At 45.0% G+C, this 26,785-nt stretch overlaps 1 protein-coding gene across 4 annotated transcripts; it reads left to right on the top strand.

Moving 5' to 3' along the window:
• Nucleotides 1–6,637: 6,637 nt before the first annotated feature.
• LOC141907479 (uncharacterized) lies at nucleotides 6,638–26,172 on the top strand. Of its 4 annotated transcripts, none has more exons than XM_074797131.1 (3): nucleotides 6,638–6,718; nucleotides 21,276–23,509; nucleotides 24,217–26,172. In XM_074797131.1, the coding sequence occupies exons 2-3, from the start codon at nucleotides 21,298–21,300 to the stop codon at nucleotides 24,666–24,668; spliced, it is 2,664 nt and encodes an 887-aa protein (XP_074653232.1). In that variant the 5' UTR covers nucleotides 6,638–6,718; nucleotides 21,276–21,297; the 3' UTR covers nucleotides 24,669–26,172. The 4 variants fall into 4 exon arrangements, with proteins under 4 accessions (XP_074653232.1, XP_074653235.1, XP_074653233.1 ...); XM_074797134.1 differs by lacking the exon at nucleotides 6,638–6,718 and adding an exon at nucleotides 7,687–7,738; XM_074797132.1 differs by lacking the exon at nucleotides 6,638–6,718 and adding an exon at nucleotides 15,197–15,968.
• The last annotated feature ends 613 nt before the right edge of the window (nucleotides 26,173–26,785 follow it).

Genomic DNA, 26,785 nt, shown 5'->3' with positions numbered 1-26,785 from the left:
TCAGATTGCCTGTTGAATAATTGCTGAGGCAAATTCGCGGATGATTTTATTTTTGGACGACCGGGCTAAGATAAAAAGCGATTTCTGATTGGCCCAGATAACGACATCATCTAAGCTGTGCGCGTGGGATATTTAAACAGATGGTGATTGGCGATGCCACGAGGTTCGAGCCCCTGCCGCGTGGGGGATGGGTTTTATTTAGACGATCGCGCAGTCCATAGCCATCGGAGGGTTTTCCTCGAAAGAAAACCCTCGCCCTTCGTTCCCCTGTTTTACACGGAGCTGTTCCCGAAAGAGTTCTAGTCAAATATGATCTGAGGGGGCGCGAAATGGTGATTGTCATTTTTTTTTGGTGGTTTTATTTAATCAAAATGTACAGACGATAAAGTTTCGTAACGGTGAATTTCTTAGTTGGTTAATTTTCCGGCCCCTGCGTGCGGATATAACGTATGTTTGTTATATATATATATATATATATATATATATATATATATATATATATATATATATATATATATATATATATATATAACATTTAGTTTTCTTTTTGAGATTTTAATTTGAAGAAAATAAGGGAGGGACCGAGCCTAGTATTGTTTTATGAATGCCCTGCAAAAATAGCCAAATACAGCAAAACCTCATCCTAACATGTTTAACCCTTTCAGTGCCGACTAATTAATACCCAAAAATGCTGGCGATAATTTTAACATTTTCCTCCCCGGTGCGATGTATAGCTAGCACACCTCTTCGATGCATCTGTGCCGTGGTGCGGTGTATTTTTAGTAACTAATGTTTCAACATTATTGACAGGTGTTGCCATCGCTCGACACATATGAGTAACTACCCGGTAATTACTGATAACATCAGTACACCGTTATGCGGCGTACAAGCCATTACCGATTTATACATCGCACTGTCTTAGTTTCAAGTTTAGGGGGACAATTTATTAAGTTTCATACCGGATACAACGAACTATCGGTTATAACGAACAGATTTTCTGGTCTCCTGAAGTTCGTTGTAACGAGGTTCCGCTGTATATAGAACTATCGGTTATAACAAACAGATTTTCTGGTCTCCTCAAGTTCGTTGTAACGAGGTTCCGCTGTATATAGAACTATCGGTTATAACGAACAGATTTTCTGGTCTCCTGAAGTTCGTTGTAACGAGGTTCCGCTGTATATAGAACTATCGGTTATAACGAACAGATTTTCTGGTGCCCTGAAGTTCGTTGTTACGAGCTTCCGCCGTATATAGAACTATACCGGTTCAATAGACCACGGGCGTATCTCACGTTAATGCATCCATGAGTAGTCTTGAGTTGCCACAGGTTGTCGCGTGCCCCGTCGATATTTTAAAAATCTTCCTACTCCCGTTCACGAGATGGATGACCCATCGCAATTCCCTTTTTGCTCGTAACGGATTCATCGGTCCCGCGGTTGTATGTATTACTAAAAATGAACTAAATGCCAAAATTTTTTATGAATTTCACTTTGTCGAATGCGCGCTTGTGTCCCGGAGCACGTCGTGGAATTTATAAAATGCTTTGTAAAAATTAGCTTCGAATTTCGTAGTGGATATGTAGATTACATTTCGACGTCTGAAAAATGTTTATTCCGTGTTGAAAATCTTTGTGGGATCGGGGCCTGTGGGGCTTTGAGCCGTTCTTTAAGGTACATAAGTCGTTAACGCGAGAGTTGGCTGATTTTCACCCCTTCGGTATGAAATTTTAAGCTTATGCGCACTGTGGCTGGTCGAAGTGGGCAATTTTTCGGATTGGTGCCTTCGTAGTACCAACAATTCTCCACAGTTTTTAATCAGTAAGTCGAATGGATATAGCAGAGATTCTCGGGGCGAAGAGAAAATTGTGTCGCCTTTAGTTATATCGTCATATTTCTTATACAGCATCCTGTCATTTATTTATTTTAACACGTTCGCTGCCTGAAGCCGAGTTCGTTCAGCCAATTGCCAGCCAATAATCAGGAACTCTGTTATTCCCCGTGTGCCTGAGTGCGTATATCAAACAGTGAATTAGAGGATCAGCTATGAGATATCTCATAGTTGCAATGGTGGCAGAGCTGGAAATTCGAGATATCTCGCTGTTGCAATAGGTGGCAGAACTGGAGATTCCGAGATATTTCGTAGTTGCAATGGTGGCAGAACTGGATAATCGAGATATCTCGTTGTTGCAATGGTGGCAGAACTAGAAATTCAAGATATCTCGCTGTTGCAATAGGTGGCAGAACTGGAGATTCCGAGATATTTCGTAGTTGCAATGGTGGCAGAACTGGAGATTCGAGATATCTCATAGTTGCAATGGTGGCAGAACTGGAGATTCGAGATATCTCGGCAGTCGGCTGCGAATGTGTTCATACCAGTAATGTTAATTACGGGTATTCTTCATTACGAATATTATAGATGTTTGATAGAATATATAGTCATTGATAAGTTCTCCCTCTAAACAGTCAAATATAATGGGTTACCGGCATCATCCGCCAGGTGTCGCTAACATCTATGAAAATCGTGCCACATATGAACTCTTTAAGTCCAATCAAAGTTTTTTTCGCTGCTTGATTTGCCTAATTTTAGGATTGGAAGACCGATAATTGAGATCAAAGTTACTTGAAAACGAACTAATTTTGAAGACGAGTTTGTCTGGTATCTTAAGTGGCGCCATCTGATGGGTATAGCTGGTGTGCCGGTACCCCATTAGTTAGATCGGACATTATAATCAATTATTTATACAGTTATTCTCCCTGGCCCGCGTCTGCTGCTGTCATTCATCCGTCTACCAGTAGGTGGCGGCGCGCGTTTTGACAAGTTATTTTCATCAGTTGTATATTTTCGCCGATTTCGAGCGGCACTATTTTTAACTATCCAACGGCAATGTTCTTAATAAAACTAATGGAAATTTTTTAGAAATCAGATTGTAATTCGGCAATGTCCGCGAGGACTTGGTCGTCACTGAAATGTCGTATTGTTGTAAAGATTTTTGACGTTCTCTTTCGAAGCCAAATGTTTGCAGTGGTGGTGTATGATGATGAACGTACTGTGGTGCATAGTTGCTGCCGTGCTACTAAACCCTACCCTACTAAGATTTGGTTCGAATTCGTAAAAAGATAATAATTTCAGCTATGGCCTCTACGAGACTGTGCCAAGTTCCTCCCTTGCGGGGATTTGAACCTGACGACATCGCGAGACTTTGCCGCGTTCTTCGGTGTCCGAATCCCTGCGAAGGAAGAATATGGCAGAGTCTCACGATGTCATCGGGTTCCCTGCGACGGAAAAACGAGGCAGAGCATTTCGATGCCGTCGGGTTCAAATCTCCGCAAGGGACAAACCTGATAGATTCTCGCGATGTCATCAGGTTCGAATCCGTGCGCCGAGGAACGTGGCAGATGTCGTCGGAGCCTAGTAGTTGAAAAGTCGGTTTCAGTTTTGACCAGTTCGTATTAAGTACCGCTTTATAACAATGCATGCAGTTTTATCAATTGTCACCAAGAGTTTCGAACGGTTTTACTAATACCAACAACTGGCTCTAGGTGCCAATCCTTCTCGACAGAGTATATATATATACGTGTTAATACGAGTATCGAGCGTGTGGCTTGAAATTAATAAATGAAATTTATTCTAATTTGAACGAATGAATATAGATTTTATTTATGAATTGTGTATGTTTTTATATGTACAGAAAATACGTGTTTAAGAAACGAGTAATGTGTTCTGAATGGTTTTTTGTGTGTGCGTATGCCTAGAACTCGTCCCGATTTTAAGGTTTTCGGGGGGGGGATGTAAGCGTGTCTTTTTTGGTAACTGTTGTAATTGATTGAATTCGATGAGGTTCGTTTGATCTTATCTTAATGGCTTAAAAAACGTAGAAAGAATCTTAATTCGTAGAAATCCGATGGTTCGTAGACGCTGACTGTGATTCCGGGGGAAATATTTCTCTCGAGAAAAATGTTCGTTTTCATGTGTGGGTATCAATTTGTGATAAGCCTGGAACCTAGCGCTTTTCTTTCATGTTAGTTGCGAGGCCTCGACGGTCAGTTTTTGAAAGTGCGAAATAGTAGTTCATTTTTCGATTAGAAATGTCTCTGGTGAAGTACTGAACACATGTGAAGTGTGGACGATCAGTTTTTGAAAGTGTGCTGATAAAATGTCTAATGTCTGGTGTTTGTAGTTCATTTTCAATTAGAAGGTGAAGCACTGAACACATGTGAAGTGTGGACGATCAGTTTTTGAAAGTGTGCTCATAAAATGTCTAATATCTGGTGTTTGTAGTTCATTTTCAATTAGAAATGTCTCAGGTGAAGTTCTGAACACATGTGAAGTGTGGACGATCAGTTTTTGAAAGTGCGCTGATAAAATGTCTAATGTCTGGTGTTTGTAGTTCATTTTCAATTGGAAATGTCTGTGATGAAGTTCTGGACACATGTGATGTTTAGACATGACTGTATTTCGAAAGTTGGCGATGAGATATCACATTTCTAGCTAAGGTGCAGGGTCGAGGCTGCAGATTGATACCTACATTAGAAACTAACTACTCCGTTACAACGAACTCTGATACAACAATTCATCTGATTCAAACGAATTTCGTCCTGAGTAAGAGAATCTAGTTAATTTCATACTGGATATATATATATATATATATATATATATATATATATATATATATATATATATATATATATATATATATATATATATATATATATATATATATATATATAAAGAACTATCGGTTATGACGAACATATTTTCTGGTCCCGTGAAGTTCGTTGTAACGACGTCCTGCTGTGTACATTTCCCGACAACAGTAGCCTACCAAACAACCGAACGGATACCCATACTTCAGACAGTTGGGTCTAATATTCTTTAAAACCCTTCTTCCACCCTATTGCAACATTTAATAAATTTAGATGAACCCATAACTATAATTGCCGATCGGCATTTTTGATAACTGTAAAAAGCAAGGTTAAAATTATCCATCGATCCTTTTTCAGTTAAGATATTATCATTATTATTTATATGATTATTATTGATAATAATTTTAATATTATTATTATTATTATTATTATTGTTATTATTATTAATGAGGATGATGATGATTATTAGTTATATTGTAGATGTGTACAGATAAATGATCGATATATTGAATATAACAATGGTAAATTGATCGGATGACATCATCGCGCGCGCACACACACACACACACACATACACATTAAACGTACCCCCCTTGATTTGTGTCATTGTACAGTAATCATCGAGTTATATATATAAATATATATATATATATATATATATAATACCTGTAATAAAAGAAAAAGAGTTTTATCATGCTCCAATAAAATGTCGAGTTTGTTTCGAGTTTCTTTTTGTTTCGATCGAGATTTTCAGCGAGTGATGGGTCCGGATCGGTTTCGAGGTTAGAAACTTTAATTTTTAGGTGTAATCGTTACAGTTAGACCTCGCTCGATTTGGATTTTCATTAATTTCCCATGAAATATCGTGGCCCACATAACCTGGAACTGAGGACGAAGAAATTCAAATTTAACTATTTTAAGCTTTAATTGTTTCATGAACCCGGTTGCAAGGGTCTTAGAAAAGGATTCCATCGCTTAAACATGTTATTTGATTGGCTAACTACCAATCCAGGTCAAATTCTAACTCTGGACCTGGATAAAACTTTACTTAACAATTAAAACATTGTTAGGCGGTATATCTAGAAAAAAGTGGAAGGGCGAAGGGAAATAATGAAAATGAAAAGAAAATTTGATAGGCCTTTAAAAATTGAAGGGAAGTGAGAAGGGAAAAAATGAAAATTTGTGTAAATATAGAACCTCAGAAAAAAATTAAAAAGGAGTAAAATTTCAAATGATTGGAGAAACTTTTTTTGCAAATCGTAAAATTGAAAATTGAGATGAAATTTTAACTTTTACTTACAAAACTTTTTACAAAGTTAATAGATTGAAAACAAGACGGACATTTTAAAAATTTAATTTGACGATTTTTGCAGAATTTCATTCATAAAACGTCACAAACCCACTCTGCAGGCAACTAGCAGTGGTATTGACACCAGTCTAGAAGCAGTTTTGCCGTTTAACCTAGAATCAAAGATTTTTCCGACTACTAAGAACCTAGTGTCCTGACCACATTTCTTGCGTACACTAGGGCTGAGGATCGTGGAGCAACGTCGCTGTCACTGGTGGAGACGCTAAAACACCTGCCAGGATTAATTAGGTCAACTGAAGTTTTTGACTCACAAAAAGCGCCGGTTTATGAATTTTCAAAACATAGTCTTTTTGACAGGGCGGGTCTTTCTTTTAATTCGAAATCAGTTGGAGCCTTTGGAAACGGAACGACAATAAGTTCGAGAAAAAGAGAATAAGTTCTTCGAAGTTTGTTTGGCCTATCGAGTTTCATTTTCAGTGTTTCGACGATCACCTACACCTGTAAGAGATTGGGTCTCCGATCTACCGGCCGGAATCGTTCGGACGTTTCCGTGAAATTCCACTCATCGGGATATCGCACCACTCGCATATCTCGGTATCGTTCGGATATTTCCGCCGAACTCCGTCGTATCTACCACCCCTATACCGACAATGGACTCGACGCAGTTAAAGAAAATGGCGGCTAAATAGAGGGTGAATAATTCGAGCTAAAACCCGATTTTAGACCCGTTTCACGACGTCGAATCTTCACAAAATGTCGTTCTTAGGTAAGTGCCGACAACGAAGATTTATTGGAATATATTTTCAATCGAAATAATTCGCGATTTCGAGTTAAATCGTGTATTTTCGACCGTAAATAGATAGAAAATGCATTGTAGGTGGCGACACTTTACGGGCAATGTTTATTAGAAATGGCGGCGGGTGAAATTACTATTTGTATAGTACTACACGACCCGTTATTTTATACGAACCTAGTAAACATGAATTGAGATTCAGCAATGAATTAAGTGCATTCGAGCTTGTATGACTGCAGTTTAGGTGTCCCTAATGGTTTATGTACCCGACCTACCCATAACACTAATCTTTATTAACACTTTGGCGCCACCCATTGGATAGGTGACCCAAACTGCAGTTAGACCCTAATGACCACCTAAAAACATCTGAATAAATATATCTCAATAAATTTATTGAATGTGGTAAGTGAGTATCCAACAGGTGTCGCTAGTGTGCAGTAGGACATCAACTACTGCGGCAACAAAGGAGTCCACTTTTTGTGATGATTCACCAGGTGTCGCTAGTGTGCAGTAGGATATCAACTGCAGCATTAGAGAATTCCACTTGTGGCAAGTGAGGATCCTCCAGGTGTCGCTAGTATGAGGTGGGACATCATCTTATATTGTGGTAATAGGGGATTTCACTTGTAGCAATAAAGGATCCACCAGGTGTCGCTAGTGTGCAATAGGACATCAACTGCTACTATAACGAATTCCACTTGTGGCAAGTGAGGATCCATCATACATCATCATGAATTGGGGAATTTTTTTTATTTGACCTTTTTGTACCAGTTTTGTCGTGTAGGTTTGAATGGTAGTAGAAAGGCCACATGAGTCAGTCAGAGGCACCGCCAGCAGCAGCAGCAGCAGCTACCAGTCAGGTGCCGAGGTGGTGGGAACTAACTTCTCCAACACCATCTGATATAAAGCCGGCGTCATCCGATAAAGACGATTGCTTCGAAGCGAAATGTAACGGAAATCAAAAAGACAGCGATGAAAAAAGTCCTGATTCTGGTGAGTTTATTTTATCTTTCATATCCCCTGGACAACGTCCGGGGTGTTGGGGAATTAAATATGATTTTGGCTGTACCGCGACAACTCGGATACCATGTCGAGAATCCTTAAATCTTTATGGTAATTATGCATGAAGATGAACACTATTTTATTTGGAGGTTATTTTGCTTTCAAGATGGCTGACTGGTGGCTAGCTTTAATTCCGAAAAATGTAAATGTTCACATCAATCGATTTATTTCATAAAGCAACGACATGTTATAAATTGATCAGCACTTTCTGCGTGGTGTTTTGATGGTTTATTATTAGTTTTTATCTCAAATGGAAGATGGCAGCACGGCGGAATTTTTGTAACTAACGAGCAGTTATTTGAACTTATCGAATTATTTGCAGCACTTTAAGGGTACGAATTAGTCGGCACTGAACAGGTTCGTATATTTTGGGATGACGAGAAACCGAATGAATAACCAGCATATGTGATATCGGAATGTCGTGGTATAGATTTTTGGTGAAGCGAAAAGCAATATGTTGATACGTGACCTGAGTTCCGACGGTTTGGAAGTCAAATGCTTTAAGATAAAAACATTACAATATCCCCGCATTAGGCGAAAAAAAAAATAATACCTTGTTTCTCCGCAGCGGCCGGGTCATTTTTGTAAAATATGATAAAATTTGTAAACAGTTCATTTCTTCGTCTGTTATGGTAAAATTGATCACGATTTAAAAAAAAAGTAATGTATAGGGTAGATAGGCGGCCGGCCGGGTCAACATTTAAGCTCAGCAGAGCGGAGAAACAAGGTATCAATTTTTTTTAGCCTTAACAGGTTTAGATGGACAGCCATCCCTCTGAAAATCAGGCGCCCCTTGTAAGATATCTTCTGCGCCTACCTTAGTGAATGTTGATATTCTATCAATGCTGCTCATCGCTTTGAAATATATAATTGAGCTGACGTAAAAATGAAAGAAGATTACACGAAAGCTCATTTGAATTAATTTTTTTAATTTGAATTTTTCGTATATTTGGGGGATTGAAAGCCTTGCTACTTCAGCAGCCATGATTTAGAATTCGACTTGCGAACACGAATTGAGAACGCTTGCAAATTTTGTCGTACTGTCGAGCATTGAATTCGATGTTTTTCACTTGTAGGGCCGAGCGGGAGCGACACTCGCGAGGACCGGTTCGAACACTCGATCGACGCGGTCGATAGCTTGACGGAGACGAGGACGGAAGAAGACGACGCGAGGCTTATCGCTAACAGCAGCAGTCGCGCGGATCCGACCTCCAAAGATGACGCCTTTGCTAAATACGTAGCTTCGATCGAAAATGGAGACCGACATTCCGAAAAGGAAATAACGCGTCTCGGCAAATACCTGAAAGGAACGGACGATATCGCGAAATGTGACAGTACTGCTCGTGCGAAAGCTGGTCCACGCGAAGATCAGACGATCGCGGCAGGTTCCGACCGCAGCGGTAGTAGTAGTTCAGGCGAGGGGGCGCCGCCGGTCGCAGAAAGTTCGTCGAAGTTTCCGGAGATCCGGTTGGATAGTGTCGTGTCGTTACGCGGGAACGAGGAGATTACGGAAAACATGGACGAAAAAGATGAAAATGCCGACGAAAAAGATGGAAATGCCGACGAAAAATGTGAATATGCTGGCGAAAAATGTGAAAATGCCGATGGAAAAGATGAAAATGCCGATGAAAAAGATGAAAATGCTGATGAAGAAGATGAAAATGCCGATGAAAATGTCGACGAAAATCTGAATTCGTCAGTCGCTGAGCAGAAAGTGGAGGTGGGCTTGAATGAGGACGATGATGAAAGTGATGATGTAACGTGCGTTATAACCGACGTGAAAACGCTACGAGAACGCGACCAGAATTCCGTTGCTAAAGAAACCAATGACAACGATACGAAGGTCGTTGCTACAGCGACCGATGACCCGAAGGTCAGCGAAACCGACGACGATGTAGTCGCTATGGATACCAATACGGATACAGCACACGTTTCCGATGATGTTGCTAAAAATGAAGACAATGTTGCTATAGAAACTGATCGTGTTGCTATAGAAAAGGATACAGATGTTGTTGCTATAGAAACGAATTGTGATGCCGATGATATCTCTATAGAGACCGATAACGTTACCCAGGAAACTGACGATAATCTCATCGCCATAGAAACCGACGCGGATGTCGTTGCTTTAGAAACAAATAACGACTCGGATACGGATGTTGTCGCTATAGAAACGAACGTTGGTGCTTCAGAAAAGGATCCGGTTGTGGTGGTTACCGAGCGTAGTACCGATGTCGCCATAGAAACGAATGATGAAACAGATGCCGATGTAGTCGCTATAGAAACCGATACGGATATTGTCGCCATAGAAACAGACTGCGTCGCTATCGATAACGATACTGGCGCCGATGCGGATATCGTTGCTATAGAAACTGAGACTGACGAAGTCGTCGCTATGGATACGGAGTCGGTTAATGATGACGACGACGTAACTATAGTAACCGACGACGCGGATGTCATCGCTATAGAAACCGGTGACGTTGCCGAGAGCGCAAACGTCGCCATGGAAACGGATAGCGCGGACGTGGAAATAATTGAAAGCGCAACGGAGAACGATATCTCGATCGATTCGGTTCGCTCGATCGCGCACGTTCCGTCGAAGACGAGCGACGAGGACGAGAATAAGAGAGACGAAGAGAAGAAGAACGAGGATAAGATCGATTTGTCTACGAATTCGGATTATCGGAATAACAATGAAGTGGATGATGATGACGATGATGATGATCAGTTCATACAAATCGAAAGCGTTTGTAGCCTCGCCGACGACGCGTTGTTAAACAACGACCTCGACCCTGTCGTGACGCCGCCTGTCGAGCATTTTGAGAAGCAGGCGCCGTCGACGCGCGAGGCGGATCACGACACGGGGCGCACAATCGACGCAAGCGCGGCGCCGAACGCGAACCTAACGGTCAACTTGAACCTGCTCGTCGTTCAGGACGAGCTGCAAACGAAGGTGAACGCGTCGCGGCTGTGCGGCTTCGTGCAGAAGGTGCCGACGTTGTGGCGCGGCGGCCGCGCCAAGGACGTCGCGTTGTTCATGTGCAACCACTGCAACTACTCGACGTCGAGCAAGGCGAAATTCGTCGAACACACGATGAACCACGTGTTCCTCTGCACGAAATGTCGCTACCAGGCGTTGACGCGTAAAGCGTTGTTGGCGCACCACCAGTCGGCGCACGGCGTCGGATTCGACAGCCACATGCTGCTCGTATTGGACGCTCGGAAACCGGACGGCGTTGCGTCGTCGCCCGAGTACCATTACACGAACGCCGATTTGTTCGAGCTGCGTAAGCTGGTGGACCCGTCGTCGGCGCTCGCCGACGCGGCGACCGTCGGCGCGTGTCGTTATTTCTGCTATTACTGCAGCTTTCGCGCGGTCGAACGGACTCTGATCGAACGGCACGTTTTCACGCATCGCGGCGTCGGCAAATTGTGGGAGTGCAGCAACTGTCGCTATCAGGGACGCGGCGATGTCTTCAAAACGCGCTACCTGTCGACGATGATCGGCCACATGAACGTGAAACACTCGCGCAGCGCGTTGAACACGCGTTTGATCATCTGCTATAAGAAGCTGTCGGCGTGGTTGGTCGCCGCGTTGAACCGGTGCTACGATGTGCACATCAGCTGCGAGGACGTCGACCTCGCCGGCCACTACCTCGACGCCGAGTCGCCGGTCGACGCGCGCCTTTTCAACGCGACCGACGCGACGCACGAGATCCTGCGCAAAGAATTGGACGTGCCCGACGACCTGCGCGACGACGCCGGTTTAACGCCATCGACGGCTAATAGATGGCGCTGCAGTCAGTGCGAGTTCGTCGCCGCAGCGCCGTCGTCGGTGATGCGACACGCGAACATGCGGCACTCGAATTCGCGTAAGCTCGTCGTCGACATCGCCGACGCGAAACCGGTCGTTTATCGCGTCGACCCGGTTCCGCGGTGCAAACGCGCGTACGACTCCGTGTCGATGTTGACGCAGAACTTCATGTTTTTCCGGTGCGGCCTGTGCGACCACGTGTCCGACCACTACTCGAACGTCGAGGCGCATTGTCAGCGTCGTCACGGCGATTTGAACCAGTCGATATTGCCGGTCGACGAACGTGCGTTCCACTGCGACGGCGCTTCGAACCCTCAACCGACGCGTGCTGCGGTGCCCGCTACGACCACTCAGACCGCCGCGGTGACTATACGCACGGTCGTTCCGCCGGCGGCAACTAGATCGACGACCACCGCTAGCCCGATGGACGCGTTGCGAATGACTAGCAGCGGCGCCGGTGCGGTCACTACGACGACTAGATGCATGAGCACGGGACTAACGTCGATCGTCTCGATGCCGAAACCGTCCGTGCCATCCTCGACTCAATCTCCGATACTGCGTATCGTTTCTCCGCAGCAGTTCAACCTGACGAGCGCCGGCAATAAACAGATACTGATGGTGCGTTCGCCAGGAGTCGCCGCGACGACCGCAACGACGCGGATCAACTGCGCGTTGAATCCGAGCGTAGCGCCGTCGACCTTCAACGCGCCGTCGACCTTCAACGCGCCGTCGACGTTCAACGCCCCGTCGACGGCTAATTCGCCGGCGAATAAGGGTTACTTGCTACCGATACCGAACTCGGCGAATAAAGGACAGATTCGCTATTGCTTCGTCGCGGGGACTCCACCGGCGAACAGTCCCGGTGCGATACCCATACTACTCAACTCGTCGAACTCGCAGATATTCACGCAGCGTAGCTCGGCGGCGCCACCTGGTGATCGCACCGTGATGCGCGCTCCAGCCGGCGCCGTAGGTCCCTCGATACGCACCGCCGGACTATGCGCGCCGATTACGATCGCTAGTCCGGTCGCGCAGTCGACCACAACGGCTAGTCCGGCGTTAATGATGCGCGCGATTATCAGCGGCGGCGTCGACCAGTCAGCCGGTCGACAGGTGGCGTACGTGCCTCGTTTCCGTAACGGTCGCATCATAATGGAGAAGAACGCTCCGGCACCGGCTCCGACGGTCGTGACGGCGAGCGAAGTCATATCGGTGACGACCGCTCCGACGCCGGCCGTCGTCGTCAAGGAGGAACCGCTCGACGACTACGAGATCGTGCAGCAACGGTTGAAGGAGCGCGACGCCGCGTCGGGCCCGGCGCAGTGTCGCGTGTTGACGGTCGGCTCGCGTAAACTCGATCCGAACGTCGTGATTAAAATCACGCGCGAGGACTCGGGCGCCGGCGGCGATTCGGCGAAAGTGTACATGTGCCGCCGGTGCAAGTACAACGCGCACGACAAGACGTCCATTCTGAAACACCTGATCAACATACACCTCGGCGCGCAGCGGTTCGGCTGTCCGTATTGTAGCTACGAGTCGAGCAAACGTAGCCGCGTCGCCAGCCACGTCCGACTCGAGCATCCCGACCGCGATTTAGTCGTAACCGACATCGAGTTGGACTTCGACGAGGAGGAATACGACTACGAGAAGGAGGACGGCGACGATGAAAACGGCGGCGGCGCGGAGAAAGAGATCGTCCATCGCAGTCCCGTGATGTACGAGTGTCAGATATGTTGCTACGGCAACCCGGACCTCGCCGTGCAGAAGCGCCACCTGATCGAGAAACACCCGGACACGAAGTCGTTCTTCGTCGTCGATCTGCGTCAGGAGCAGCTGAAACGTCGTAAGATCGTCTACATTTGCCGGCATCCGGACTGCGCGGTGGCAACGCGCGACGAGGACCAGATGAACGATCACTATCGCGTACACGGCGACCACCTGGCGTACGCGCACCCGCCGCCGGTCGACGACGATTGTTGCGAAACGTCGGTCGAGTCGACGCGGTACAAGGTGACGATCATGCGTCGCGCGAAACATAAAAAGACGGCGTCTGTCGACCGGACTGTGAAATACCGGTGTTCGTACTGTCCGAACGGCTCGGCGTTCACCGGCGACAGTTTGCCGGCGATTAAAGAACACTTGAAACGATGCGCGCCCGGTAAACCGCTCGTGGTCGTCGACTGTCGCGCCGAGTCGCAAAAACGTCGCAAACTCTGCTATCTGTGCGCGCATCCGAAATGTCCGGCGTTGTACGTGTTCGCGACCGGTCTCGAGCAGCATTACACGCGTCATCCGCGGCACGTGAAATACGAAGCCGTAGCCGACGACGACGGGGAAACCGTCGATGATGAGAGGGATGATGACGTTAATCCTGATAGCGGCGATGATTTAGAGGAAAACGACGAGGATTTAGTCGCGTCGTCGCAGACGGACGAAAGTGGCGCTGTCGGGAAAGCGGTCGCGCGTGTAGTTCTCGACCGAGCGATCGTCGATCGGGCCATCAAGGAGTCTTCGTCGTCGGCGCGTGAAGTCATCGCGGAGTCGTCAGTCACGCCTCGAGTCGTCGCGGATTCGTCACGGGACGACGACGCGATCAACCGCAACGATGAAGACTTAGATCTAGAGGGCGCTTTATCGACGTCTCCGGGCTCGCGGAGTCTGCGCCGGCGTAAACGCATCAACTACAACGAGAATGCCGGTAACGAGTCCGACCTAGTTACCGATGACTCGGCGACGTCGGGATTCCGTAAACGCAGTCGCAAAAGTAAACGAGCGGCGCGCATATCGAACGCGCCGCCGTACGCCGTGGCTCATCGCTCGGCCGACCAGACCGACGACTACTTCCCCGGGATGCTGCAGTGTTTCAGCTGCAACCAGCGGTTCCTGCGCACGGCCGACGTGCGCGCGCACTGCCTCGCGGCGCACGCGACCGCCGCCGAGACGTCCAACTACGTGATCGCGTGGAACATCCGCGCGCGCGCCAACCGTCAACCGGCGCGCGTGTTCATATGCAAACGCGTCGAGTGCGCGTATTTCAACACGGACGTCGCCGCGATGGAGACGCACGTGAGCATGTGCTCGTTGGCGCCGGTGCCGAAGTTTGCGCGCGCCGATTCGACTGCGGAGCTCGAGGTCGTACCCGTAGTCGATGACACGGGCGGCGGCGGCGGCGACGCCGAGAAGCGCCAGTACAGTTGTTTCTACTGCGACAAGCTCGAAACGATGAACGAACTGAACCACGCGAACATCGCCAAAGCGAAACGCCACATGCAGCTCCACCACCCGACCGAAACGGACTTGATGATATTCGCGCACGGCGGCGGTCCGGACGGCGCCGCCACGTTTTACCTGTGCCCGATCGACGGGTGTTTGTTTCAGTCGCCGAGCGAATGCGGTATGAACGTGCACATGCGCACGAACCCGCACACGCATCGATACAGCAACGCGGATACCGGTGATACCCCCGCCGCCGCCAGTTCGTCGGCCTCGTCCGCCCGGCCGTCCGTTCTAGAGCAACACATGGACGAAGTGATGGATAGCATTATCAGTTTAGCTCACACCGATAATTCCCCGGATTAAATGCCAGCGATCGGCCTAAACCTTTCAATGCATCTACCCCGCGGTGCGGTGTATACATCGGTGATGGACTTTGCTATAGTACACTGCATTGCGGTGTATTAAAGTTATCATTTCTTATCTCTATTGAAAGATGGCAGCACCTGTCTAACAGTAACTTACGATACACGACTGCACAATGCCCGTTTTTGGACACTAGAGCGGAATTTTTTTTAAATCTTTAAATATCTCCAGCATCAGCACTGAAAGGGTTAATCAGGGATAATCATCTCGGTTGATTTGAAATCATACTGTCAGCATTGACAAATTCTTTTCCGAAGGTGCTGTAGAAAATTCTACAAGATATTTGGAAAATTAGTCAGATGTTGTAGGACTACGTTTTTAACGGGTTACTGCTATCTTATATATTAAGTTTTCCCTCAGTGCGGTGTATCACATAACCTGTAGTAAGACATGTGGTTAGTCGCTTATATTTACAATGTTTGACGGGTGCTGCCATCTTTCAGTTGAGATCGACGAATCATGTCATACATCGCACGGTTGGGTAGGCGCAATTTAAGGGGGTAGATTAATACGCGGCACCGCGGGGTACACACGGTAAAACGGTTCGGTCGCGTATACATCCATTCGAAGAGTTGACAAACGATTGAGAATTGGGCGAAATGGAAATTCTCGAATGGCGACGCGTGCCCAGAGTTAGCGGACGGCTAGAATTGTTCACGGCGCGCGTGAGATTAATCGAATTGACCGAGTTTCATGCGGCGGTCGTTTTGTGTTCGTAATTTCAGATGTTGCATTTAATGTTTAAAGTCTCATTTTTAAGATGACGCGTGTAAATTTCTAGCGCTGGAGGAGAGTATCGTTCGTATATCACTATTGTGTTCATAAGTCGTCCGGAAATCACCCTATGACATCATCAAAGTGACTACTATTTTGCGGATGTCTTCGGCTTTGTCATCTCGAAGATTTTATCAGTAGCAATTTGATGATGTCATCGAGAGCATTTTGAAAGCTCTATCGAAGGTTCTGAATATTGAATTATTGATAGTGTAGGTAATTTGTTGATGTCATTGGGGGGATGATGGATTCAGCCATGTTTGTATGGTAGAATCCAGGGTCCAGTTCCACAGTTCGGAGTTAAGATTTGACCCTGAGTTGACTCATTGAAAATGAACTAATTTTAACTCTTTTGAGTTAACTCTAACTCGCAACTGTGGAACTGGGTCCTGATAATTAGATATCGACTGTTCAAAGCTGGTACAAAGCAGAATTTTCTTCACTGAATCATGAAATGATTGAAAAAAAACCTGCTCACCGCTAGAAAATATAATGATGATTAAACAAACAAATTATGTGTATTTTTATATAGCCCGATAATATCTATAAAGGCCGATTTATAATTCGAATTCTTATGAACGCAAGGTCGGGTGGGGTTCAAAATTATTGGCCAATTTTCCCTGTACATATGACGCTTACAATTTTGGTAACTTCGCTTCACAAAATTTTAGTACAATCTCTATAATACTCGCTTACAAAAATCATTCCAAGTATATAGCAACAGGCTTAGAGAATAGTTTCAATTAACGTGAAAGAAATCGATACCTTCTCATTTCGATGATTCCTTATTTCTGCTGAGCTTAAACGTTGACCCGGCTGGCCGCCTATCAATCCTGTAAATTTCTTTTATTCTATTTTTTATCATGGTCATAACCATAACAGACCCGACGACAGTTGTAGAAATGAACTGATTACAAATTTCATTGCCAGTTTACAAAATGACACAGCAGCCGATTAGGAGAAAAAAGGCATCGTTTTATTTTCGCCTAATTTTCACAGTTTTTCTTTCTTCGCTTAGGCCTGATTATGACTTCGACAAACGATTGTACATAACTCGAGAATAATATTGTCTTACGTAATTTTAATTTTATTGTTATCGCGTAGAAAATTCTAGTGGTTCTGTGGCCAGTTCCACAGTTCTGAGGTTAGGTTTCACTCAAAGTTAACTCATTGAAAATGAACTAACTTTAACTCGGAGTTAACTCTAACTCGCGACTGTGGAACTGGGGCCTGGTTTACAGCTACGGTCATTATTCTGTTCAAATCAATAGTAAGTATGTACTTACTGTTAACCACGTTCGACTTAATTTTCGTGTAAATATTAGGTTACAAATATAGTTGTGTAGTGATGTAGTATACAGGTTCGAAATGAATCGCATTTTTGGTGTAATAAACAGGTGTCAATCTGCAGCCTGGAACTCGCAACTTACTTTCGCTATAAAATGTCTAATATCTGGTGTTTGTAGTTCATTTACATTGACATAAAAGAAATCTCTGAAGTGAAGTACTGAACACATGTGAAGTGTGGGTGATCAGTTTTTGAAAGTGTGCTGATAAAATGTCTAATATCTGGTGTTAGTAGTTCATTTTCAATTAGAAATGTCTCAAGTGAAGCACTGAACACATGTGAAGTGTGGACGATCAGTTTTTGAAAGTGTTCTGATAAAATGTCTAATATCTGGTGTTTGTAGTTCATTTTCAATTAAATAATGTCTCAGGTGAAGCACTGAACACATGTGAAGTGTGGACGATCAGTTTTTGAAAGTGTTCTGATAAAATGTCTAATATCTGGTGTTTGTAGCTCATTTTCAATTAGAAATGTCTCAGGTGAAGCACTGAACACATGTGAAGTGTGGATGATCAGTTTTTGAAAGTGTTCTGATAAAATGTCTGATATGAAATATCTCAGAAGAATAGCGTAAGTGTATTGAATACCTGAGGTCCTAGGGTCCTCCTCCAGGCTGCGGATTGACAGTTGCACGAATCGTCGCGAAGGTAGAATATTTTTTTATCGCGTCGAAAAAAAAAAAACGTTACCACGAGATTCGTAAACGAAAAACAAAAAACATGATTTATCAAATATTGTAATATACTCGATGTACTATCCAGTTCCATGTGTGTATATTAACCACCTCGAAATCGTCGCCAATTTCCGTCGTAATCAAAAGCTTCACGAGCGATATAGTTTTTTTCGAAAACCGGCGAAATGTGAAGAAATGAAAAAAATGCCGGGCGCGGTGAAGATTAGATTGTCGGAGATGACAAATTATTTTTTATACCGCGAAATATTCAAACTCGCGAGTATCCTCTATCTCTCTCTCTCTCTCTCTATAAACGCATGATTTTACGATGCATACGTGTGTTTTGCTGTCAAATGATATAGCGAGAAAATTGAAGAAAAAAAAATACCGAACAACAATCGATATCGTTATTTGTGTTTTGTTTTCTAAATCGATCGGATGTCGCGACCACTGCTGACTTTTTTTAGAAAGCGCGACCACTTTATAAAGCGGGCGCAATAATTGTCGAAATCGGTCGGTATCTTATGCGCTAAATTTGACCTGAACTGAATTTAGTTCATTTTCAATGATCTTTGCGTAGCCTAGTTCCACTATCAGTTTAAAAGTTTGATATTTTCGATGATCTTAGATTAGTGTTTGACTTCTAAACATTAAATATCAGCTAATCGCAAGTCTTGAAGTTGAATTTGCGCTCAAAAACTGGGCACAGAGTTAGCGTGGGTTACAATTTGACTAAATAGACTTGAAATAGACCTCTACCAGGACTAACTCGAAGTCCAATTTTAACCCAACTGAATAAGTCAAATTGAAAGTTGCTAGTAAGTAGGTTCCTTCATGTTCGGGTCAAGTTAGTGTATTTAAGAAAAGAAATTATTTCCTCAATTTGGATCTAAATTTATGAGATTTTGTCCGCTATACAATGAGGGGTCAGTATCTCTATGCTAAGTCAGCAGTGGTTAAATGTTGTTATAAATGTGTGTAATGTTGTTGTCGTAATCTCTGATAGTTTGATGAGTAGTTTGGAGTATATATATATATATATACACATATGGAACTCGATTATGAAACAGTTTTGTTAAATATCTTCTGATTCGCACACAAATTATGAACGCAATAGTGATTGATACTCCTTACTCCTCCAGCTAACAGACACTACTGACACACTACACTGATTTACTAACAACAGGTTTCTCTCTGTCTTCTGCCGAGGCCAGGTGGATCAGAAATGAACCTCCCTTGGCTCGAAGAGGTTCTCAGTTCCCAGACAGGGGGCACCACTGATGGATCAATTGACATTGACTAAGACTCCTGACATTAGAGGTTCACTGCACCATTGACTGAAGGTTCTTAATTTCCCCACTGAGGGCGCCACCGATTGACAAGTGGACCCACTGGTGGATCATATTTAGAACTCAAGAGGTTCACAGCTTTCCCGATGAGGGTGCCACTGACGCCCGGGGACTGACATTTTTAGAAATCTTTTAAATCGGACCCCTCTTAGATTGCATTTCCTGGATTCTGGTGACCGAATGTTACGGTTTAGAAATTAATAATGAAAATTTGAAGGACACAATTGCGCCCCCTCTAAATCCGCTCCTAGAGGGCGCCACCTACAGGGTTCCTCATTATTCCCAGGCAGGGATTCGAACCTGATGGCATCACTGCACGAAGCCCTACCACACTACCTAGCTCGGTCTAGTGTGGTAGGGTTTTTGTACCTTGGCAATTCGGCGATTAAGTTCGAATCCCTGCCGGAGGAGGATGTCCCGATAGTATCGCCCCGTAAACTCTAAAGGTTCTTATGAATATGCCCGAGGAAGGTTTTCCTCCACTTACACGCCCTTCAACACCCGGTGGATCCTCACTTGCCACAGTGCAATGAATTTACAATATACCGAATTGTTACGGTGCCCAGCGACCTCTAAACCCTTTAAGACACAACGTCGATGACAGCCAAATCGGATAGATGGCGCATGGGTGTAGACTGCCAATATCGATTATAATACGACTAGAGTTAAAGCGATAGACACATACGTACAAGTTATGATTGAAATGTTACCCCCGAGAGGGGTGACCCCTTACAGGGATCAAACACCTGGCTTAGCTCAGGGCGGGTACTATGACTTATTATGAATTTAAAGAATAAGTCTGCAACAGTGCAGTATGCAAAGTGTTTAATGAATTTGTAAGAACACATTTGTAAAGCCGTGTACCTCGGGGACCTGGGTCCTATCTTATCTGCTACTGGAGGCTTTATATGTCAACTCCCTATGCTTTCATCATTAGGGAACATATTTCACATTCCTTTTAAAACCTAAATTCTTAAGTCATTATGGTTCGATATTTGTGCCACTTTGTAACCGGCTTCTTTCAGTTGAGAGGCTTTTTTTCCCGCACCACGGGGGGATGCGCTTTTCCCTGAACATAATCATGATGTTGAGCTATTCCCGATGATATGTTCATCTCCCAGAAATGAGAGAGTTTATCATGCTTACCATAATTCACTTGCTCATACGGATAAAACTTATCAACTATTTGATTATAATAATTATCTGTATGTCAATCACGTTAGGCCGAGAGTGACGTGTATCGGGCCTATTCTAAGATACAGATAGATTCTAGATCATTCTTCATTAGTATATAGGCCTACTATAGTGCATCCTCATTCGTCAAGTCTACTGCCATTCTACTGTTCATGTCCTACTTCACGCTAGCGACACCTGGTGAATCCTCACTTGCCACAAGTGGAGTCCACTATTGCCGCAGTATTTGACGCCCTACTGCTCACTAGCGGCACCTGGTGGATCCTCACTTGCCACGAATGGAATCCACTATTGCCGCAGTATTTGATGCCCTACTGCTCACTAGCGGCACCTGGTGGATCCTCACTTGCCACAAGTGGAATCCACTATTGCCGCAGTATTTGATGCCCTACTGCACACTAGCGACATCTGGTGGATCCTTATTTGCCACAAGTGGAATCCACTATTGCCGCAGTATTTGATGCCCTACTGCACATTAGCGACATCTGGTGGATCCTTATTTGCCACAAGTGGAATCCACTATTGCCGCAGTATTTGATGCCCTACTGCTCACTAGCGGCACCTGGTGGATCCTGGCTGGTCGCATTAAAGACGGAAACCCAATATGGCGGCCAACGATATTTTGAAACGTTGATTGCGATTTCTGATCGGTAACATTTCTTATCGGTTTATATTTTTAGTAATGACGAACGTTGATCGAAGATGGAAAAGAAATTCGTAGATTCTGGCCGCGCTGGCCGAGTCGGTCGTCGATGCAAGAGCAGGGATAAAGCGGCACCGATCGCTGCCGAAACTAGAAGCGACGATAAACTCTTCAAAACCGAGCCGAACCCGACAGATATCGGTCGACGCGTTAACGATGAATCTGCCAACACTTCCGACGCTTTGTTCGAGATAAAGATTCTACCCGTACCGCAGCTACAGCAGACGATACGCGAAGTGGGCGGGGCGGACTATTACGACGCCATTATAAAGAAGGAGGAGCTTACTGACGCGGCGGCCGTGTTGAGTGACGTATCCATCGACGATGACATACGGCGTTTGAATATTCCCGTACCGGTCGAGAATATGAAAGTCGACGTGCACAACCCGGATGGTCCGATGGTTATTCCGCTAGATCCACTACAGCCGTCGTCAGACGCCGTCATTCGATCGATGGCGTCCATCGCCAGAATCAAACCCGCGTCTACTAAGTCGCTAGATGGCGCCGCCGTCGTCAAATTGGACATCCCGTGCTCGAAGCCGGTCGGTCTGGCGCCGTTGAAATTATCTTCACCCCCCGTGTTTAAAGCGGACGCGAATAGCTTGAATTATTTACAGCTTAGCGGGGGGTCGTGTTTGAGTTTGTCGGATAGTAGCCCGGTTATAGAGGGCGCGCATGCCGACGTGGCGCGCCGGTCGTCGGTTATAAATTGCGACCAGTTTCTGGTCGACTCCGACGAGTTGCCGCTCGACCTGAGCGTGGAAAGCAAGACCAGCGGTAAAGACTGCGAAATACCGACACCGGTAGCGTCATCTACCGGCACCGATTCGCAATCGTCGGATGCGTTCACGATCCCGGTGCCCGTTGTCGACGCGCCTATCCGGCCTGGTTCGCTCGATTCGCCAGGGACCAGTGGCATGCACGCGTTGAAGTCGTACCTGGCCGGTAAACGAACTGACCGCCGGTCCGAATCTCAACCGGTAGATATGTCTCCAACAGCAGAGGAGAGACTAACAATACCCTCCCCGGCTAATCTCGGATTGAGTATACCGCGCCCGGCTGCTGGCGGTATCATTCGAGTTTCTACGCCGTCGGTTAACCCGTTCGTCGCGAGTCCCGCCTTGTCGTCGGACATACCTCGCCCCGTATTGACTCGTCCCGACTCGACCGCCGTCTCACGACATACGGATAGAAACTCGGATAGCGGGAACGTCCTAACGACCGGTCGAACCGGTACGCAGGCGTTGAAAATCGCGTACGCGCGAGATTTTGCGAGAAAACGCGAGTTTTCGCAACCTGGCCAGTCGCGTTCGGCTGAGCTTATGTCGCGTTTATTGGATACGCGCGACGTCACTGACCGGGCTCAGGAGACCGAGAATGAGCTCGAGGGTAAAACCGAAGCGTTCACGCCGATTCTAGTGCAGACGAACTTTCCCGTCGTTATTAAATCAGAACCGGCAGACGACGAATGTTCTGACGTCAGCGTCGAAAGAGCGCCGCCTACCGCGACGCCGGTAGACAGCGCCGTTAAATTCGAAATTATGACTAGTGTAAGCGAATCGACGTCGAAATACGGAAATACCTCCCGTGGAATCCGATCGACTGTGCGTACTGTCATTAAACCACAGCCAAGCGGGTTTACACGCGACAAAACTAGCAAATCAAACCACAATATACCTTCTAAATCGACTACGACGCCATCTAGAGTCCGGAATTTACGTTTGTCTTCCGCGCCGGCTGAAGCCGTTTCAAATAGTAATTCCGACGGTGAAAAGCGAATTATGGGGACTGCGGCCTGTTCGAGTCGGTGGCCGAAACGACGTCAGTATTCGCCGCGAAAGCCGAGTAAACGAATACGTATCTTAGGACGGGGAAAACCCGAACAGTGTACCCGGGCGCCCCCTATCAGCAAAATTTCGGACTTAGATTTCGAAGGCAGTTCTGACGACGACGATGACGGATCGGCCATACCGACGGTAGTCAACCAAGCATCCGCCGCCTCTTCGACGAAACTTCCGATTAAGCTGCGGAAAAGGAAGCAATTCCGGATGCCCGATTGGCTGGCCGTACAGGTGAACTCCAGGGAGATTCCCGGATTGAAATGGGTCGATAGGGATAGAACGATTCTACAGTTGCCGTGGCGTCATCGCAGCGCTGCCAATTGGATCAATGACGACGCGGTCATCTTCAAGCGATGGGCGATTCATACCAGTAAGTATAGGCGGGAACTAGTGGAACCAGCTTCAACTTTGAGACAATGCACGAAGCTTAGACTGGACTAAGATTGAGTTCAGGTGAAAAGTCCAAAAGTGGTCTTCAATCTTTAGCGTATTAAGCTGTTAGATCCAAAATGAGCTTAGACTAGTCCAAAGTTGTTAGGTTGGTTATACATGTAGAACTGAAATAAGCTTAGACTAGTCTTAGTTTTGAGATCGGCTATTATAGTAGATTAAGTATATAGCGATCAAGGATATAGCGATTAAGTATATAGCGATCAAGGATATAGCGATTAAGTCGGTCTTAGATCGGTCATGAATCTGAGCCATATGATTGTCCATGAGGATCCAGTTCCACAGTTGTGAGTTAGAGTTAACTCTGAGTTAAAATCAGTTCATTTTCAATGAATTAACTCAGCGCTAAATCTTAACTCAGAACTGTGGAACTGGGCCCTGGGTGTTAAGAGGCTATCGTAATCAAGACTTTCCATCTGGAGAGGGCAATTTCTGTAAAAACGAAAGCACAATTTTCCCTGTGATTCTAGAAAGGGGTATTTTTTGTATATAGTTAAGTGCTGTCTTGTACAATGCTGTATTCTTACTTATACCGTATTGTGGCTTCGGTGGATAAAACACCTGGTGCCGACTGATACGATCTGTATTCGTAGTTTACTGAATTGTTTGTGTTTCTGTTTATTTCAGATAAATACGACAGCAAAAATGAGAATCCGAAAAAATGGAAGGCAAACTTCCGCTGCGCTTTGAATAACTACGCGGTGAGAATGCCGAACGCCCCGATCGGCTTTCGTCATTACAAAATGCGATTAAACGCCATCCACTCGGCGAGCAAGCGCGCAAATAACGATGACGTCACCGACGACGATGACGAGGACGGCGACGACGAGTATTACGACGCGGAAGAGGATTGCTCCGATAGCGAGTTGTCGTTCGTCGGCCGTACGGAATCGCCCGTGCCTCGGCCGCTGGGCGTCGCCTATAGCGCTAACAAACCGGCCGAACCGCAGCCGAGTATGTTTCAGATGCTTTTGAAAGCGGTCGAAATGGAGGCGACCGCCGACTCGAACCGGGCTGCTCCGACGCGTTTCGTCGAAGAGACCGATGACTATATAGCGACCGAGTTGCCGTTCAGTTGATCAGGTGGTGCCGTGCGTCCGACGACAGGTGTTCCAACTATAAATTCATCGACAGTCGGTTGATATATCGGATAAACACCTGATGTCAGAGCAAAATCGGATGAACTTTTTTTTCTGTATTCTCTTTTTTATTATATCGTAATGTACATTATGTAAACATACGCGCTGGTAGTGTGAAATATGGCAGAACTCGTGCAGGTATCAGAACCACCTCTACATCTCGGAAATTTTGATACTTTATCAACATTCAAGTTTTGATCGGCCACACTTCACATTTGTTCAGTGCTTCACCTGAGATATTTCTAATTGAAAATACAAACACCAGATATTAGACTTTTTATCAGCACACTTTTCAAAACTGGTCGTGCACACTTCATACACTAAAGCTGCGTTCAGACGAGCGTCATGAATTGCTGCAGGTTCCGGAATTGATTCAATTCGCTTTGATTAAGCGAATTGAATTATTCTTTAGTACCGAGTGAGTGGTTTACGTGTGAACGCGCTCTCTAATTAGGCACTGGCAAAATCGCGCCAATTTTCCCGGGCTGAATCGGGATCGCGGCTTTGGTGTTAAATGTCTGAAAGCATTTTAGCAAGTTGCTGATATTGTTAATTACATGGTATGGTAACCGATCAACTATCTACACAACAGTTCCGATGGGGTACCGGTACATCAGCTATCCCGTCAGATGGCGCCTTTTGAGATATCAACTCGATCAAAATTAGTTCATTTTCAAGTAACTTTGATCTTTCAGTCTAGATAAACTCGTATTAGTGTTTAGAGTTCATACGTGGCACAATTTTGGGTACATCATGCATAGTATTTGAGAAATTACTGTTAGTTGAGTTTGAGAAGAAATCCAGCATCGACGTAAGATAAGATAAGTTAGTTTATTACATTCTAACCAAAACTTTTGGTACATAGAGGATTAACAAAAATTAAATCATCGTCTATAAAGTAAAACTGATAATAACTTGAACAATATATACAAATATTGCGGGTCGTACTGCACACTAGCGACACCTAGCGGTGGATGATGATGAAATTTCGCTTGCCACTACCCCATTAATTCCCATACCGTTATCGCTGAACTGTCAAAATCCATGAATCGTAATAGATATCATATCCAATTCAGAAATAGGTACCGTGTAATGGCCCCCCAAAAAACCTACTCCACGGAATTGTTGTACCGTATTATACGTGTGATAGTAAATTCCTTCGAAGGCAGCTTTTACGTGAAATCAATTATTTCTTCTCTTCCGTAACAAATGTCTCAAATCGACGTAGAATAAACATTATGTGACACATGTATTTCAACGCGTAAACAAGAAAATGGCTTCAATTCTGTATATATCAAATACATTGTGAAATTCTTTTTTTTCTATGAATTCATTTGATTTACGTTAAATTGTTTTGTAATACTGTATGAGCTTGTGTATGTCGATCACGTAACTACGGGTTAAGAAACATTTTGTAGATTTTGTATGAAAATAAAAGACAAAGATTCGTTGCTTTATAGATTTAAAGAAAAAATGATTTGACGTAGTAGTTTTATCTGGCGGTTCGCTGATTGGTTGATTCGTATTAACGGTCGCATGTTCTTTCGATACGAAATCTGTATGTAATCGGTAACAACTTTAATTACGAAAAGGGACAAGAACTCTCCTCCAGGTCCAGACAATATCTTCGATCTGCAGCTTGTAAATAATATTTCATACTGAATATAACGAAGTATCGGTTATAACGAACAGATTTTCTGGTCTCCTGAAGTTCGTTGTAACGAGGTTCCGCTGTATATAGAACTATCGGTTATAACGAACAGATTTTCTGGTCTCCTGAAGTTCGTTGTAACGAGGTCTCGTTGTATATAGAACTATCGATTATAACGAACAGATTTTCTGGTCTCCTGAAGTTCGTTGTAACGAGGTTCCGCCGTATATAGAACTATCGGTTATAACGAACAGATTTTCTGGTCTCCTGAAGTTCGTTGTAACGAGGTTCCGCTGTATATAGAACTATCGGTTATAACGAACAGATTTTCTGGTCTCCTGAAGTTCGTTGTAACGAGGTTCCGCTGTATATAGAACTATCGGTTATAACGAACAGATTTTCTGGT

Source organism: Tubulanus polymorphus, chromosome 6 (assembly GCF_964204645.1).
Source record: "Tubulanus polymorphus chromosome 6, tnTubPoly1.2, whole genome shotgun sequence".
NCBI lineage: Eukaryota > Metazoa > Nemertea > Palaeonemertea > Tubulaniformes > Tubulanidae > Tubulanus > Tubulanus polymorphus.
This window is presented reverse-complemented; position numbering and strand designations above follow the sequence as displayed.

Coding starts and splice junctions, on each gene's coding strand:
- LOC141907479 (XM_074797131.1), top strand. CDS start 21,298: ATGGAAAAGAAATTCGTAGATTCTGGCCGCGCTGGCCGAGTCGGTCGT. Junction 23,510..24,216: donor GCGATGGGCGATTCATACCA/GTAAGTATAGGC, acceptor TGTTTATTTCAG/ATAAATACGACAGCAAAAAT.